This window comes from Parambassis ranga, chromosome 20 (assembly GCF_900634625.1).
Source record: "Parambassis ranga chromosome 20, fParRan2.1, whole genome shotgun sequence".
NCBI classification, from domain to species: Eukaryota; Metazoa; Chordata; class Actinopteri; family Ambassidae; genus Parambassis; species Parambassis ranga.
Window position 1 is genome coordinate 2,993,121 of NC_041040.1, and position 18,861 is coordinate 3,011,981.

At 44.9% G+C, this 18,861-nt stretch overlaps 1 protein-coding gene across 1 annotated transcript in view; it reads left to right on the plus strand.

Moving 5' to 3' along the window:
- tgfbr1b (transforming growth factor, beta receptor 1 b) overlaps positions 1-15,311 on the plus strand; it is a 36,677-nt gene extending 21,366 nt beyond the window's left edge. The window contains exons 5-9 of the mRNA XM_028432368.1: positions 203-370; positions 1,110-1,266; positions 5,428-5,552; positions 5,679-5,809; positions 8,245-15,311. Of these exons, the coding sequence (XP_028288169.1) occupies positions 203-370; positions 1,110-1,266; positions 5,428-5,552; positions 5,679-5,809; positions 8,245-8,370 (707 nt within the window). The 3' untranslated portion in view covers positions 8,371-15,311. The remainder of the gene's footprint in view (positions 1-202; positions 371-1,109; positions 1,267-5,427; positions 5,553-5,678; positions 5,810-8,244) is intronic.
- The last annotated feature ends 3,550 nt before the right edge of the window (positions 15,312-18,861 follow it).

The window sequence follows — 18,861 nt, forward strand, 5'->3', positions numbered from 1 at the left end:
AAAAAAGGCAGCAGTGAAACTGACTTACTCAATTAAGTCTCCTTTCATCCAGCTGCTTCATGACTGCAGTCTTTGTTGTTGTGTGTTTCCTGTAACGAGCAGAATAGAAACCCAGCTACATGTGTACATGAAAGAGACTCCGGGAGGCAGTTCTGCAGAATAATCCTCATCATTAACCTGTGCTGTCTCTGTCTGTGTGCAGATAACGGGACGTGGACTCAGCTGTGGCTGGTGTCAGACTACCATGAACACGGCTCCCTGTTTGACTACCTGAACCGCTACACCGTCACCGTGGAGGGCATGATCAAACTGTCCCTGTCCACAGCCAGTGGGCTCGCTCACCTCCACATGGAGATAGTGGGAACGCAAGGTGAGACCCGCACACACACACACACAGACATGGTTTTTATTATACATTTTGGGCTAAATACAGATGCCATTAAAACAAGCTATCACTTGTCCATACACTCCACCCACAGACCCCATAATCCATCCATCAAACATGCTGTTATTTTTGGGTATGTTCGAAAAGTTATCATAGCAATAATTTGCTGTTTTATCTACATTTTTATAAACATATTCAAATAAGTCTGACTTATGTGTGATTTACAGTACGGTAAGACAGATTAGGTGCAGGTAAAGGGGGGAAATAGCAGAGACTCTGCCGGGCTTAATGATATGTAAAAACAAATGACATGAGACAACAAAGAAATCATCAGATCCACTCTGTGCTGCAGTTGAATTAAAGGAATGACCGTGTTGGCTCGAGTGAGGGTTAGATATGTTTAGTTTAGAGGTGAATGAGTTGTATCTAAGTGCAGAGGAGAGCATCTGGAGAAGGATAAGAGAGGCTGAATTCCCTCTTAAGTGTGGACTTAGGATTGCACACAGAGGAGCTGGCCAACTCTACACTTAAGACCTCATTTACACTCAAGTACTTGAAGGGTCTGGGGCAGATGGGATTGCTTAGAAAAGGCTAATCTGAGTGTAACATTTGGAGCTGATACACTGTGAATCCAGTGTCCTGACAGCCTGTAATGTCCAATATGTGTCATATTCTCATGTGTACATGGATTGCTGAGGCGTTGAATGTGACTCTGTGTCTCCAGGAAAGCCAGCCATCGCCCACAGAGACCTGAAGTCCAAGAACATTCTGGTGAAGAAGAACGGGACCTGCTGCATCGCCGACCTGGGTCTGGCCGTGCGCCACGACTCCGCCACAGACACCATCGACATCGCTCCAAACCACAGAGTGGGAACCAAAAGGTAATTTCTGCGGCTGCAGTATAAACCACGGATCTGTGTTGTGCCATCTTTCTCTGTGACGTTTATGGTGTCGTTTTGGGATAAAGCGACATCTGTTTTGCGGTGTAGCAGCTGTGATCTGTGAGCGGGTGATCGACAGCTCGTCTGTGTGCTTCAGTTTGAGTCACTGCGCTGAATTGGGGGTATAAATAAAGAAGTCAGGCCATTAGAGGACGGGCCTTTCTGACCCGCCCATTGAGGTAATTTTGTCTCTGTGTCGTTCGTCACATCGAACCAGAGGTGCTGTCGCCACTCAGATGTGCCGTTTATACTGACAGAGACGGGTTGCTCAGGAACAAACACCATTCCAGGGCAACAGCAGTGTAGCCTCGAGGCTTCGCTACTCTCTGCATGCACGACTGAAGGTCATTTTTCAAAAAGAAAACTTGTATGAAACGAACAGGGAGAACTTTATGCTGCAGGCATTTGAGATAAAGCAGCTGGCTGATCAATAAATTACCACAGTTAATTTATCAGTATCAGGTTTTTCTTTCAGGAGGACGTTGGCAGCAGATAAAACTTTTACCACCACAAACACAAACATTCATCATTCCGTGCACGTCTGCAAACCGCTGAATAATTCTCCAGGACACACTTCTCACTTTGTGTCTGTCTGTTCACACGCCTCGTGTTGCATTATGTAGACTCTGAGCTCTGTTTTCTCCTCCTCTCCTTGGTTTTGCTTTATTTACGTCCTCTTCTTGCAGCCTCCTGCTCCCTGTTCTGTTTTCATTCTGCTGTGCCACTAAATGATTCAGAGAGCCTGGGCTCAATGGAGACAGGAGCTCCATGGTATGTTACATATTGATCAGATCGACCGGTGTTTTTGTTTTTTTTAACTCTTCATATTGCCAAACTTCTAACAGGGTGTGAGTCCGAAAAGTTTTTGCTGTTTTCTGACATCGTGGCCTTTGGCTAAGTTAAAGCCACTGGAACAATACATTGATCATCTGTGCTGTTTAGTTGGACTGTAGGGTGATTGATTGGTCCCTGAATTTGCTTTAGAGCGCACCGAGGTAAATTAATGAACAGGCATCTGTTTCACGAAGCTTACAACCTCTTCAATAAGTGTTAATGGAAAGAAATAGAAACGTTTGACTGAAAGCTGTGCCCTGTGCAGATCATGACCACTTTCAACAGCAGCAATGACAATACGCCAAAGATATGATTCAGTTTGAGGATAAAGGTTGACTTTTTACAGTTTAAAAGCTTCTGCATGTAAATGGAAGAGAGACTAATAAAATAAACTGAGCTGGAGAGCTGATCCCTGTCATATCTGAAAGAAGCCTTCAGCAAGGACGGACACCATTATATATTAGAAATACAAAAGGTATTATTGTTCACATTATTGAGGGAACAGCCTCCAAACTGAGCTGCTTTTGAAGGACCCACATGTTCAGCTGCCTGAATATCAATTTTTAAATCTCTTGGTTATAAACAGCCGTAGATAGAGCTGGAAAACAGCTGGACGTGGCTGGAAAACCCTGAAAATGGACCTTTAATATGTTTCATTTTCATGTTGAAAAAGGTCCGTCAGCCTTGTGTGTCTGGAAGCTTTCAAAGATCCTCGGTTCACCTTGTTGTGTTGCCTCCTTGGTGAGTTCTTTTTTATTTCTAAATAAATAAAGTAATAAACGCGGTGACACTGAACCCTCTTCGGCCCTGATGAGAAGCCTCTCTGCTGTTCTAATGTGCAGCTTGTTGCTTCTTAAACGTGATGGAACATCTCAGAATCCCTCTTAGCAAATATCGATGAAGGTTCTTTTGGTTTGTTTCCGGTGCGCTGCTTGCTTCCTCTAATTAATCGGAAGCATTAGCGGTTGGCTAATGGAGGCCATCCATTCATTATGTGTACATTTCTCAGTTAAACATCTCAATTAGGACCGGCTCTCCTAAGCCCACGGTGGGACTCGCTGGGCTGATTCTGCCTCATTATCGGTTATCAGCAGTCTGCCACGGGAGAAGTTCTTATTGACTTTTGAGATTATTTTGTATGAGCGGAGATCAACCTCAGGCCAGTTTAATATGGTCAATTATCTGATGTTTTCTGCTGGTTATCCCACAGCGAGGTATTGTTTCCACATTATTTAATGAGGGCACCGGTGTGAAATAGCTCCTAACAACAGTGTGTCGCACTTTGCCAATCGAAGGCTGTCGAATCATCGCTCACATCTGTGGCACATCTGTGTAGCTGGAGTTAATGAGCTGATCAGTCTGAGAGCAGCGGCTGTGATGGCTTTTATTAAGACACACATTAGATTAAAAAGCATCTATTCTAAATCTGTGTATAAACATTCTCCCTGAAGAACAGTCTGTTCAGACTAATGAGCGCTCAGCCTTTTAATCAGAACCATTTATCTGTGTGATACAGCGACTAGTACAAAGAAGCACAGTTACTCCTGGAAACAGCCGCGATGGCCGTGTCACACGTGTTGCTCTGCTTTGATTACTCTTAAGGTGAAGGTCACATTTAAACTGGCTGATATCAGATGTAAAAACAAAAGCATTTCTCAGAAACCGGTGCCGGCAAAAATGATTTCAATATTTTTAACTTCACAGAGATAACTTTAACTTAAACATAGACTTTAATACGCTGTAGTGTGGAGCCTGCAGGGATTGTGATAGTTGGGACAGTTTGTGCAGTTTAACACCATTATAAAGACGAAACAATGGAAATAAAGTGGATTTAGAATGTTAAAGTGCCAAAAGGTGTATGTAGTAAAGATATATTTGTGTTTTTATGGCCTCTATAGACACATTTTGTCTCTAAATCAGGCAGAAACCTGCTGTTTTTTGTCATATGACTGATGCTCATGCTCAGTGAGTCGCTCATGGCTCGGTAGTCAGACAAAAAAGTGCAAAAAATATATTTTTTACAGGATTTTGAGGCTGAAACAGGTTTTGCTGAGGCGTAGAATGAAGTGAGTTTGAGTTTTGGAATTCTATTTCACATTTATAAGGAAGTGTAATCAAGGAGTTTCTGAAAGTTCCTGTTCTTACATCTTCTTCTTCTTCTTCTTCTTCTTCTTCTTCTTCTTCTTCTTCTTCTTCTTTTCTAAGACCAGTTCTCCTGATTCACACCCAGGTTCAGGGGTTAATAAATGAAAACCTGTCAGTAGTGGTCTCTTTATCCGTGAGCAGTCTACTTCTGACAGAGTGGAGACCTTCACTCATGAGCACACCACATACAAAAGCAGCATTAAAAGGCCACAGAGACCACATAAACACAGACCCTGTGGGGAACATTAACCACTGTACAGCCTTATCAAGTGCTACACATGCATCCACACATTTGAAAACAAAATCTGTACTATAAATCAGAACTACAGCGGCACCATTAACCCCGTGTGCTCCCTATAAATCCAGCTTTATACCTTATAAATCAAATGGACAAACGAAAGGAGGAGCAGACGGACAGAGATACAGATCCTTTCCTGTCTGTACATGACCAGGGCAGGATGTGTCTACATCAGCCTGTGGTTACACAACATACAGTCAATAGTTTGAGGTTATGTGCAGGAAATGAACTTTTAAAATGTTTGGAAAATAGATTTTATGTTGATGTTATCCTTCACAGAGGTAGTGATGCATTCACTGTCCTTGTCCTCCTGATATCATACACTGCTTTCACTGATATCGCTCACTGTGATGAGCCCTAATGCAGCTCTCTGACACTTTTCATTCCTGTCATTGTGCACTGTAACTTAAAGTTTAACAGAGAGAAGAGAGTAGAGAACAAAGTGCCAACGGGTGGAAAAATGTGAACTTCACATTCCGTAGAGACAGATATATATCGACTGCTGGATGTGAGTGAGTCAATCTCGACTCTAGTCGTGCTGAGAAGTGCAGAATTATGTGCTTTTTCTACAGCCATGCTTCATGTCGAGCATTTTGTATTGATACTTGTAGAATAAAGGGTCTGATATTGATTGGAACAGATGCTTTGTGCATTGGTCCTGCATAGGTGGGACTCTAAAAATACTAAGCAGCCATCGTGAAAGTAAAAATCACCACATTTGCATATATTTCTATGTATGTGAGTCACAGGGTGTTAAACCCAGTGCAGATCAGCTGCATGTGAACCTGTATCTGTCCTAAACAGTCGTCCGTGTGTCTCCTCAGGTATATGGCTCCAGAGGTCCTGGACGACTCCATAAACATGAAACATTTTGAGTCTTTCAAGCGAGCTGACATCTACGCCATGGGCCTGGTCTTCTGGGAGATCGCCAGCCGCTGCTCGATGGGAGGTGAGGTTCAAACCAGATGAATCTATGAAGTGATGCATAAACGGAGCAGTCTTAGGGGGTTTTGTAGATGGATGGGATGTACGTCTTAAAAAGAGTATACGTTTCTCATCTTATGTTTTCTGTCAGGTATTCATGAGGACTACCAGCTGCCCTACTACGACCTGGTTCAGTCAGATCCATCAGTGGAGGAGATGAGGAAAGTGGTTTGTGAGCAGAAGCTTCGGCCCAACATTCCCAACCGCTGGCAGAGCTGTGAGGTACGTGAGCAGCAATGGTCATCCATTTAGCTACAGAAGCTAAATGTTAGCATACCCGCTGTAAGGGGACACAGATGTTGCATGGTAGCAGTCAGACTGTCTTGTTCAAACCAGACTGTCTTATAAACACAGACTCAGCAGCATAAATACCAGGAAGAGGTCAGAATGCACACTGGCATTGTCACACAGGGACATTGCAGAACGGTCTGGCAGCATCCAGACGGCTGGTATGTGCGTTCAGGAATGTCTTAATGACGCCTGTCATTTAATCTCTCTGCCTTGAAGAAATCGGATTTCACATTGAATCTTAACGAGGCGATACAGACGGTGAACTACATAGGCCCTGTTGAATTGGTCCTAAACAGCGTTATGGAGGTTATGTCTGGAAAACAGGACACAGTTCTGATCACCTTCAACTGGTTTACACTTTAAACCTTCTCGGTAGTTTGTTGGAGTCTGCAGGAATCGAACCGACATCAGAATGCAATGAATCCTGGGACATGTTGAGATGATCAGACAGGTTGTTTTTGGCTGTGGTGATGCAGTCCATCTCCAAATACGTCCTTTAAAGGGACCCTCACAGTGTGGACACGGTCAAGGCGTCCAAGATTACAAGCTACTTTCGAATGTCAGCCTCAGCTGAAGGTTGCTAGGTGACGAGTGCTGTGTCACGACAAAAGGTTTCATTTATCATCTGTTGCTGCGTCCTTGGAGGTTATCTGCGTCCTTCAAACGATGCAGCCCCTGAATGGGGTTACAGAAGAACAAAGAGAACTTTAGAAGCCAAATGTACGAACCGAGTTACGACGAGGCAGTTAAACGCTTTGGTTTCTCCGTTGTACATGTGTGTATATATATAAATATATATATATATATATATGGGTTCATACAGAACCCTTTGGATTTGTTTTCATTGTTGTGTCTGCAGATTAACTCAGGAATGTCTCCTGATGCATCAGTCACTGATGCCAGACAGACAATCAGGTTTGTCTAGCTGAAGTGTGGCTGTACCTGCAGGTGCGGATCCAAGGAGTAATCCTCATCTACTCTGATCAAAACATGCAGGATTATGAACATTTGAACACCAGATTTTGTGGCTTTCTGTAGCTGTCAGTGCAGTTTTTACATATGAGTCATCTCTTACACCTCCAAAAATGTTCTCAGGTGTATCTTTATAAATTATTGAGCCATTGAGAGGCCATTGAAGCAGGTCTGTTTGAGCATCCTTGACATAAAATGAAGATGTGAAGCAGCCACTCAGGGAGAGTCCAGTGGTGTCCTGTTGTTACTCTCGGCTCAGTTTATCCTGTAAATCAGACTGGCAGTTTAAAGTAAATGAAACCGTGTCTGAAGACATTTGAATCTGAAAGCCTTACACAGGAAATAGGCTCCTGCTGAAGGAGATGGTGAAAATGCGAGGTGTGTCTGTGTGTGTGTGTTGTCCGTGGCAGTGCAGAGTCGGCACTAATCCACCTGATGAATGGAGGACTGGGCTGTGTCGGCCGTCTTAATGAGCGCTGTAGGAAGTTCCACAGATTGAAGCGCTGGCGTCGCAGCAGACAGACGCTGTGAGACACGGAGGACGGAGACACACACACAGACACGTTGACTCATACATACCAGATGCTGTTTACAGCCACGCCAAGGGAGACGAGAGGGAATTAGTGTAAACTCTGGAAGCTGAGTCTTTTTTTTTTATATATATTTTTTTTATACACAATGGCTAATCAGACGTCAACATCTCACTGAGGCGAGAGGAAGACTCACAACACACACCCCATCAGTGTTTCTATTAAAAGCTGGTTAAGAGTTTAGTTTTGAGCGCTGTGATCAGAATGATGAAGAGTTTCATACACTGGAAAATAAAACTCTGCTTTAAGCCATTCCAAGGCTGCATGTCAAAATAACAAACTTTTATATAACGATAATAAAAAAACACTACATAACTCTGAAGAACAGTCTGTGCTAGAGATGAAGGCTGACACGTGGATGGTTGAAGTGCAGTGTAACTGGACATCAGAGGAAAGAAGGTGGATTATTTCTCATCTAGAGCGACAGATGCTACAAGGCCGTCAGATAACGGGACCAAAGACTTGAGTAGTCCCTGAAATATGATGTTTTGTTGCCTCAGATTGCTCCTGAAGCATCACACATACAGTCAAATTAAAGGAAACTAGTAAATTAAAAAAGATAAATGAGATTTTATTGGTTCAATTTGAATATCGTTACATCCCTTTGGCTAATATGAGGTCACATGACTGACTCCCGGTAGATAGAGATGGAAAATGGGCTCAAATGTTGAGTTTAGATGAATCATTATCCAGTTGCCAGATAATAGCCTGGTGCATTCTGGGTGTTGAAGTCATGCCATGCCTGTAGTTCTAAGAGCGCTGTGTTAACATGTGTGTCCTCTCTGTCCTCTCTGTCCTCTGCAGGCGTTGCGGGTGATGGCGAAGATCATGAGGGAGTGCTGGTATGCCAACGGTGCAGCCCGACTCACCGCTCTCCGGATCAAGAAAACGCTGTCTCAGCTCAGCCAACAGGAGGGAATCAAGATGTAGACACAGCTACCAAACACACACACACACACACACACATATATATAGGCGCACACACTCTGACTGGCATCCATCAGCATTACTATCTTCATCATTCTTCATCAGCTGTTCCTCCCTTTGGTTTGGAAAGGGGAGAGAACACTTTTTACCCCGTGTGCTTTTTTTTTCGTGCCCCATTTCATTCACTGTGTGTCCCACACCTGAAACTGAGGAATGGTGTGTGTGTGTGTGGGATAGTTGCAGTGGGGTGACACACACACACAAACAGCTGGATGAATGGATCTGATGAAGGATGGCTGTGCCTGAAGAGGATGACAGAGGCATTAATGGAGGCCTCCGCTCTTTGTCCTCCATCTTTTTCTGTTACCACGTTCATCACAAGTCTCACAGCTCCAGCTAACACACACACACATGAGCTCAGACCTCGACAGGTTAAAAAACTACGAGCCAGACGGACAGCTGGGAATCACCTGAGAGGCCTCTGAGCTGCCGGAGCTTCGCTTCGCTCTCATCACCCCCACCATTGGTATATTAGCATTTTAATGTGCACCTCAGAGGATAAGGCGTCTCGTCAGTAGGGCTGCAAGCTTCACATTTACATTACATCTCTTTAATCAGTAAAGATTTCCCGTCTCCAAGACAAGATTGGAATGATTGAATTCTTGGATGCAGGTCACAGTACATCAGAAAGAACACAGTCTATGTATGGAGACCTGCCGCCATAGAAACTGATGCCATGGTTATTGCAGATGATATCAGTGAGTTTATTGTAGCTTCTATATGAGTGAAGCTTGAATATGCATAAAAACGGTTGTTTGAAACCTGCCGGCAGGTTTGAAGTTCATGCTTTCCTTAAAAATCTAAAAACGATGACCACATTTGAGTTGAGATTCGTCGAGTTATTCTCATCACACAAACATCGGGTTTGTTTTTGGCTGATCGGCGGGCTTCCTCTGCAGATTAGAGTGGAAAAAACAAAATTTTCTTGCATTTTATGTCGAAGTCCACACAGACGTGTCTGCACCTGTAGCCTTTATTGTGCAGGACAAAGTTAGATAATGAGCCCATGAGCTGAGCTCAGAGGCTGCCTGGAGCTCTGAGGGTTAATAAAAGCATGCAGCCCTACTGTGGAGCCGTGTTACCGCAGCGCTGGGGACCTGGTGTTTTGGGGGGACGGTCTGTAGGGTCCACACAAGCTTCATCTGTTCTTCATCTGGATGAGTGGAACCTTTGCACCTGTTCATGTGTTACTGTTTGTTCCCCGCCTCCCGTCATGGCGTCAGGGAGCCGGACAGGTCGGTTTAATTTATTGTTTTTTGTTTTGTTTTTTTTCTTTCTGGTGGCAGGGGATTTTTTTTATTTTTTACTTTTTCCTCAAACTGGACACGGTGACCTCATTCATTTTTGGCGAACATGCTGCAACATATGCAATATACAGTAGATAAATGTGTCTATTTTCTATACTCTGCTAAACCAGAACAACAACACCAACAATCAGCTGCCACCATGCCTTCCAAGCCAGCTGTTACCGGAAAGTGCCAGTGCTTTAAAACCCCGACTCCTCTCATGTCGGCTGGGCGCGGCGCGTTGGTGTGTCTGCTGCGTGTGCATCAGGAGGAGGATGAGGAGGCCTGCCGAGCACACAGCAAGCTCGCACTATGCACACCCCCACAAAGATATCGCAAAAAGAAAGAAACGCACACGGCACACATCGCAGCGCCCGCAGCCCGGCCGACACCCTGGTGCCATTTTTGTCAGATCCCCCCGCCTCCCTCCTTGAACACCTCAGCAACAACTCATCGAACAGCTTCTCCTCCCAGCGACTGGAGCTCCAGCACCTCAAACTCTCTGCAGCTGGGACTCAAAACAACAGCAACAACAAAAAGAAAACAAAGCGGTCGCCACAAAAGCTCACGGCGATAAAGAGACATGTAAGCATTACTGACGTTGCCCTATAAATGTAACCGTTACTTTCAGCGCGTTGACAGCGCCGCAGCAACCTTTCCAGTGGTTTTTTGTTTTTTCTTCTCTGTAGGATAATCGACAAAAAAAAAAGCAGTGAAGTTCATTTAAATATAGCAAATGGATATTTACTAAGCCATAGGTTTTCAGGTTATTTTCATTTTTTTGTGGAAAGGTCTTTTTTCTACTAGAATGTAAAATTATGGAAAACAAAAGATGAAAAAAACTTTTTTCATTTCAGCTTAGCAAGCCTTAAGGGACCAACGCAGAAGAGTCAGGATCTGCTCTTGTTTTTATTTCCTTTATTTTTTTTATTAAAAAAAGATAAATATTATATATAATTGATTACTATGAGAAAAGGTAGTGTCATTATTCTATGTAAAGGACAAAAATATATATATATATATGTAGCACCTGATTTAACGGTATGTTCCAGTCAGCTGTCTGTCCGCAGCGTTGCTGTACATCTAAACCCGTCTGCTTGCGATGTGACCACCATCTAAATTCAACGTGAACATCTCTGTCCCATTAAACAGTGCACGTTATGACTTTGTGAGACCGCCGTGCCGCGGCAGGTCGATGACGACATTCGGTGCATGTCTACAAACGAAAAGCTCCATGAGGGACTCGAGTCTGATTCAAAGCTCAGGCCCCAACTTGAGTCCCTTGAGCGTGTAATCCTAACGTCGCCAGCATCTGTTGATGGATCAGCGATAAGTGCACTTCAGCACGAACGTGGCGTTTACCTGTACAGCAACCTGGATGTGGCCGAGTCCGTCTGTCTCCATTGTTTCTGTTTGTTTCTTTTATGGATACGTGACATATTGATGTGCTGCTACGTAGTTGTCCACCTCGCAGTGCGGGTCGAGGTGCGTGCTGCCGTTGGATGTAAATATCCTCAGATTGCCTGAATCTGATCGTTCTCCGTGCCATGTTGCTCTGACGTGAACTCCCCACCCTCATACGTCATCTCGGTCAAGTTTTCTGTGTTCCAAGTTGTCAGCCACCTTCTATAAAAAAAAAAAAAGCGAAGGAGCCTGGCTCGTTTCACTTTTGAGCCCCGTGGCGTTCGTTAACAATGGAGGAGAGCCGCAGCCTCTGTGGACTGTGGTTGAACAGCGTCGTGCCAATTTCTCTCCTCTTTGATGCTCGCAAACAAGTTGGAAATGCACTGAGAGACAGGACGCCCTGTTTGGCCCACCCTGCTGAAGTCCTGTAGCAACAGATAATGTCTGTAATTTGTCAAATTGCACATCAGCACTACAACATGTGACATTTCTGAGCGTCTGATTCCCTGATCATGTAATAGCAGCACTAATGCACTTCTTCAATGGAAATGACTGGCTGTTAGAGGAAGCTCATTTCCTCTGCTCGGCACACATGTCGTCAGCAGTCCACTTTCAGCATGTTTTTGCTCAAGTTGATGGAATTCTGAAAACCTTAATCTCGTCCATCGCTCAGCTCAGTCTAAACAAACACCCCTCATGTTGACTCACATGTGCGCACAACAACCGGGCGGGTAGGTCTAAGGTTAACGCACAACCAGAGTGACTCAATTATGCATGTACACAAAGGTAAAACAGTACACGGGGGCGATCCCTTGTGCACACATCAGGGTAGCACGTGCACGTACATACACAAAGATAACTCGGGTCAGTTTTGCGCACACTTGTGTAGATTGTGTGAAGTTTGGTCTGAAGGTTGTGTAAGAACCCTGTTCTAAGCCCCGACCTCCATCTGTTGCTGCAGGCTTCTCACAGGGATCCTCTTAAAAACGTTGTGATGCAGCCGCCTGTGTGTGTACTTCCACTGTTTTTGTGAATGAAGTATTCTTAAAAATGTAGAAATGATCAACAGTGGCAGCAGTGACATATTTGTAAATATCTTGCGGAGTAAACAAAAGAAGAAAGCTAACGTGATATTTGAAGATAGCAAAGTGGATATCGCTGCTATATTAAATACAAGAAGGGTGACAGACTATGCTGAATTTAATGTTACATGTGTGCTGAGGTGGGGTGAGCTGGGGCTGCTCTCGGGAGCTGGGTGTGGAGGATGATGGAGGTGAGGGAACGCCTCCCTCTGAGGAAGCCCTGGCCTGCCCCGCCTGGCCTGCAGGTGGGACTGTGTGTGTTTTCCATTAGCAAACGTCATTCTCTGGGACATTAGCAACAACAAAAGCTCAACTCAACAGCACCTCTGGTATGCCTCTACTAGGACAACCTTCATTCTGTCTTAAAGTCACCAGCAGCCTTGTACTTTTTCTTTTCAAAAACCCAAGATGACTTAACTGTAATGATGTGTTCTCCCTCGTGCTCTTTCTACAGAAGCCGTTCTGTCCTTGATTCTGATCTTGCCTTGTCTATCTTGTCATTCCATGTTCTTAAAAAAAAAAAAAAAAAAGTAGCTACAAGAGCCACACTTCACTGCAGCTGGTCTCCCTCGGCTTCATAACGGGTAAAGCAGCTCACACTCACCGCCCTCCCTCCTGTTTTTAACGCGATCTCTCTCGGGTACGCTAGCAGTTGTTAGCATGACGCGTTGAAATGTGGACGTGGGGACATAAAGGGGCGCACTGTTGGACAGACTGTCTTCTGGGAAGAGAAGATTTTGCTTTTGAGTTGGCAGCGAGTCCGCCTACTTCCTGGTCATTCCAAGTACAGGCAAAGAGGCGGAGCAAAAGATGGCTCCCATCCTCAATTCTTCCTAACTTTAAGCCTTAAAGGTCGGGTAGGAGAGTTCATTCTGATGCACCTTTTGTTAAATTAGTGTAACTTCTCTTTACAATCCGATAGCAACCAATTAGTTCGGCAGTTTCGCATTAAAACGAAGAATATTAATCATCTGTGGAAGCTATAAAACGTAAAAAACACCCCCAAGTGGGCTCTGGAGGAGCTGCAGTTTTTGGCTTTAGAGAAGCGTTTAAAATATTCCGGGGCCTTTAAACATCATTATACCATGATGGTGTCAGATTGCACTACCTATGTACACATTGACTCCACACGATGACTCTTTTTTTTTTCAACGTCAGATTGAAGAAATGTTATATTGGCAGCAGTTTGTTTCATTAGCAGCGTCCCTGACTAAGTGCGTCTCCAGTGGACGCATCAAAGAACGATGCTCATTACGACTGTAAATGTGTAAAAGGGACAAGGGTGTGTGGAGGTTTTAATTCAAACAATATTAAAAACATCAGTATTGTACATCTCTACAAAGAATATTTGGCCCCAGGCCCTTTGTCCAGATTCTTTTGGCCCTTTGTGAGATAGAAGTGGTGCTCGTCTGGTCTGGAGGGTCTTCACAGAGAGTCTGTCTGAAAGTGTGCTCACGTGTCTCCATGTTAAACCCACAGCAGATGTTCCAGACCCTGTTCTTCTGTCTGGGATCCGGTCTGCTTTCTCTCCTCAATCTGCGTCTGACTTGAGTTAAGTTCGTTTTTTATTTCTGCGCCTTCAGAGAATACCTCCATTTTGCGAGCCTTGCCTTTCCTCTGCGTAGCTCAGAAGGACGAGGGGAGGAGGCGCGCCGTCGATATGCAGCCGCCGTGCAATTTCAGACCTCAGTCGACACAATGTGAAGGTTTTCCTGAATCCACGCAGCGGCAGTGTGTCTGAGCCTGTTCTGTGACTCCCGCCCGGGTGCAGCTCTCTGTCAGGTCAAATATGCAGAATGTTGGAGGGCTGTAAAAACAAAACAAACAAAATCCAGGGAGGGGTGACACGAACTATGCCAGCAGCTCGAACACTTCAAACCACGCACTGACGAATATTCCCGCAGCTGTGAATGTATCAGCCCACAACCAATCCGAGCACAACAGGCCAAAGTTCGTGCAAATGTGTCCGCCTCTTTCTCCTGTTATGCAAAAGCGCAGGTCGGCGGCGTCTGCCCACTCTCAGTCCCTCTGGATCACACCTATCTATGCTAGCACCATCACTGTGACGAGGAGCTCGGCCGGGGGTCACAGGGTTCTCTCTCTCTCTCGCCCTCCATCATCTCAGCGGGTGTGCGTCACCGACGGGCTCAGACTCTGCCGGGCGTTTCCCCGCCGGGTCGGCCGCTGCAGTGAGGCCATTTTCTCTTTCTCCTCCTCCTCCTTCTTCTTCTTGTGGCGACATGGGTAGCAGAAAGCTTTATCGTATTTTATTTGGTGCCTAAGTTTGACGAGACTTCTTTTACGTTTCACCTCGAATGACAAGACTGCATGTGATTGTGTGTCTGCATTACCTGCTTTAGAGATGTCATCCAAAAGCTGAGAATATCTTAACAGCATACAGTAATTAACATATTAAAAAGGTCACTTAATCAAAAAGAAAATACCTCCTTTTAAAGACCAATGTGTTTTACCTCACTGTAAATATATATTCTTGATTTGTTTACTCCAAGTTTGCAATTTATCCTTTTGTTTCTATGAAATACTTAAAAAGTTGAAGACGATAATTTTCTTCTTTTAAATGGTATTTTTTTGTCAGATGGCATTGTGTTGTGTTTGTGTTGTGCCTGAGCAATATAATACTATTCCTCTTCTACCATGCTCTGTATATGACCTGCTGGTTGTGTTCTGCGTGAGCTGTACAGTCAAAGCCCTTCTCCCCACACACACACACACACACACACACACACACACACACCTTCTGAGCTCTGGTTACAAATGCCTTGTTCAATATGTTCTTTTGTTTAACTAAGACAAAATTAAAAAAAAAAAAAAATGTTGAAAAAAAAAAGTGGCGTTGGAGACGGAGGAGGCTGGACGCGAGGGGCCGGACTGAAAAAAAAAAGCAGAAACCCCTCAGAGACTGTGGGAGCCTCCTCCTCGTCCTCGCCACGCTCTCGGATTTCTAAACATATTATAATCTTGACTTTTTTTTATATAGTGTGTACAGATGAATGAGAGATCAACATAGGAACTAGAGGATTGACACTTATGTTAACTTCTAACATAGCTGGAGTAGAAACTGGTGTGAATAAAGAAACGACGTTTCACTACAGTCTGTGTGGATCTGGTTTATTTGTAGTAAACAGAGCCGGCCTCTGACAGGAGGATCATCCAGGAGAGCAGCGCGGTCTGAGAGGAAGGCTCAGAGCCGGTGTTTGCTCCACAAGAGCCCCTGTGGGAGTCTGCCTGAACTCCTGACTAATCCAAATACTAGCTGAACTCACGTCCCTTTCATTCATCATTTTTTTTTACAGGTCGCTGGTCTGAAGCCTGGTTTATACTTTTGTGTTGAATCGACCCCGATGCCATTGTGAACCCTTTGAACTTCTGTGTCGGATTCCTTGTCATGGTCCTGCAAGGTTTCGTCCTTTAAAGTCTCTCATTGATCGTTTAGCTTCGCCACTTCCTGTTTCAGTGAAAACAGGAAGTGACTGAAGAGCTGATCTTGTTATTTTTTTCAGAATATTCTTATCATCCATTTTTAAGTTTTTAAAAATGGCGGTGCAGGAGCGTCACCAAAGCCGCCCAATCACAGCACTTCCTGTTCAGCGTCACCTCGACATGTATTCACATTTTTTTAAAGTGCGCGTTAAACCAACATGTAGGGCTCTGTGTTGATGCAGGAGTATAGATCAAAAATGGACAGACAGACAACCACACACCCTCCATCCATACTTCCATGCAGGACGTAGAGGAGGGTTAAGGTCTGAGTTTAGACCACAGTGTGTATTTCTGCTGTAAAGTTTCCACTTTAACATGGAGGTCTGTGGGGTTTGACTGGCCTTTGGAGCCTGCCCTCACGTGGCGGCCAGAGGAACTGCAGCTTTAATAACTTCCTTGTGAAGTGCTGTGGAGGTTTAGTGAGTAATGTGGCTCGGAGTCGCAGTTATTGGGGGGAAAAGAAGCATTAAAGTGGAGCCTGATCTCACATTGATTCCTCTGAGTCTGACGTGAAGCCAGCAGCTCCTCTGTGAGTGGAAGTGACTGCAGGCTGTTCCGAAGCTGTGAGGCAGCGCTGAAGCTCATTCTGATCCATCACCTTTACTGATCTCACTGACAGAGCTCATTAAGACAAACTGCAGGTGACGGCTCTACACACACACACACACACACACACACACACACCTCCATCCGACAGCAGCTTCATCTATTTCTGCTGCTGCTTTGTTTCTATTTCTGTCTGATTGTTCTGTTTTCGTCTCGGTGTTCTGACTTTTAATTGTCATCACCCGCTGCTGTTATTTTTAAAACAAAAGCTCTAAATGTGTATCAATCCACGGCTGAAAATAGTCCCAAACAAAAGTCATGAAACAGAGAGTCTGATTAAGAAGGAACAGAACAAAGCGCTCAGAGAGAACATCGAGCAGTTTGTTTGTGGCTGCAGAGGCGATCAATGCTCTCTGCATTCAGCAGTGAACACACCACTCTGTCTCACATCAATGATCCAACATGAAGGAGGACGATGTGGGATTTTCAGCAGAGTAATGAAGTATTTCTAGAGAATGGATTTGTGTCGTGGAAAGTTTAGTTGATCTGTCTGTGAAGGTGGGTGCAGGGTGCAGAGACTGTGTGTGTGTGTGTCACAGCAGAGGCTCAGGTCAATAGCAGCACGAGGAAATCAATGCAGTGAATCATTAAGCTGTTACCTGCACACACACACACACACACACACACACACACACACTGCAGTGCTGCAGTGCTTCGAACCCACTGAACTGAGGACCGCAGTGCAAACTCCAGTGGATCCAGAGGCAGGAAATGTATTCAGTGTGAGGTCCTGAGGCTGCACAGATTTCCCAGGAGGCTGTGGGGAAATCAATTATTTTGATCGTCCACCTATAAATCATTCACCAGTGGTCTGATTAGAGCTCGGACTGTCCGAGAGCTCCGCTCCTCTTCGGATGCTGATGCTGAGGGTATTTCACCTGCATTGTGTTGCAACAGTAAACACGCCTCGGCGAGCAGATAGCAGGGAGCGGCGCTGCGGGCTAAGAATAGCTCCACTGCAGATTGACAGTGATGTATGGATGCTGGCCGGCTGCATGTTCGCAGAGCAGCAGCATCCGTCAGCAAACCGAGGCCTGACGACGCCCTGCAACACTTCTGCAAATAACAACTGTAACCTTTGCCTTCAGTGTCTGCTGTGAGCTCCTTGTGCAGCAATAACAGCAGCTAAAGGTTTCCAGTAGCTGCTGATCAGTCGTCCACAGCAGCTTGGAGGAGTCTGAGTCCATTCTCAGTACAGAGCAGCTTCAGTTCTGACATGTTGCTGTGTTTCCTCTTCATCTTCATCAAGCATCAGACAGGCTGCAGTGTGCTGCACTCTGCCGTGCTCTCCGTGGTTCTTCAGTGTTCTCCTGATGTTGGATCCATGAACATCAGCCAATGTGACAGAGGCTGTTTTACCACCTGTGACCTCCCAGAGCATCACATCTTGTTTTTGTGATGTTTGTTGTTTGTTAAAGTTCTTAAATGCACTCGTGTGTCGCACTATAAGCCGCTCATCTGCAGCTGTGACAGCAGGGATTCTCTCTGTGGAGCTTCCTGATCAGATCAAGCTTGTTATAATGTTAGAAAATGTTTTACAGTCCAGAAGTGGGACAGTTATTAAATAATTCACAAAAAGGAAAAAATAACTTTAATGTGAAGGCTTGTTGCAGTCACTGTAGTTCTCCACTTGGGGGTGCTGCTGTCTGTGACATGGCTGCACTGGTGTTCATGTGTAGTACCAGCTCAGGTTAGTCCTGGCCCGGGTCTTCCAGCAGAGCTGCAGCCGCCTCGCTTCATGAAGCGCACAGCTGGAGCTCCGAGCTTCTGGTCGAAACACTGCCTGGAGTAAAGCTGGGTAATTTACAGACCTCTCTCACACACACAGCTCTGGCCTTTAATTGGATTGGTCAGGATCCCTTTAAAATGGATCCTTTTGCATTGATTGAGTTTCCTCCTCCTCTTCTTCACACACTGCACATTTTTAAAGCATCATCGTGTCCTTGAAGCTGCTCGATGTAGAAAAACAACACGACAACAACAGCTGTGAATTGTTTGGTCTCATTCTGATCAAACAAAAACACACATCAGAAAGCAGTCAGGTGTGTGTGTGTGTGTGTGTGTGTGTGTGTGTGTGATCAGACAGGAGATGAAGCTGCGCTGTCTGCTGAAACTCATCACATGCATGCAGGAGATGTTTGTGTAACTGGACGTCTGTCTCAGCCTCTTTGTCTCTTCGTCCTCCATCATCATCCCGTCAGAACAAAAGCTTGTACATGGGATTAGGAGAGAACATAAAAATCTCTGTAAATCTCAGCATTAAAGATTATGAAGAGAAGCCGACGCTGCTGTAACTCAAAGAAAACGTCTCCTGATGACTTTTTTAGTCTCACACCACACGTTGGTTTGAGGTTTCCTCACATGAAGGTCACGGACAGATGTCCTGACATGTTCCTTTAACTCATTGTTCCATCAATGAAGGCAGAAAAACCAGACCATCATGCTACCACCACCATGCTTCACAGATGAGAGTATTATGCTGGTTCCCCCAAAACATCTCATAAATGATCATGATGCCATCGGTCTGTTTGTTCGGCTTCATTCAAACATGCCGA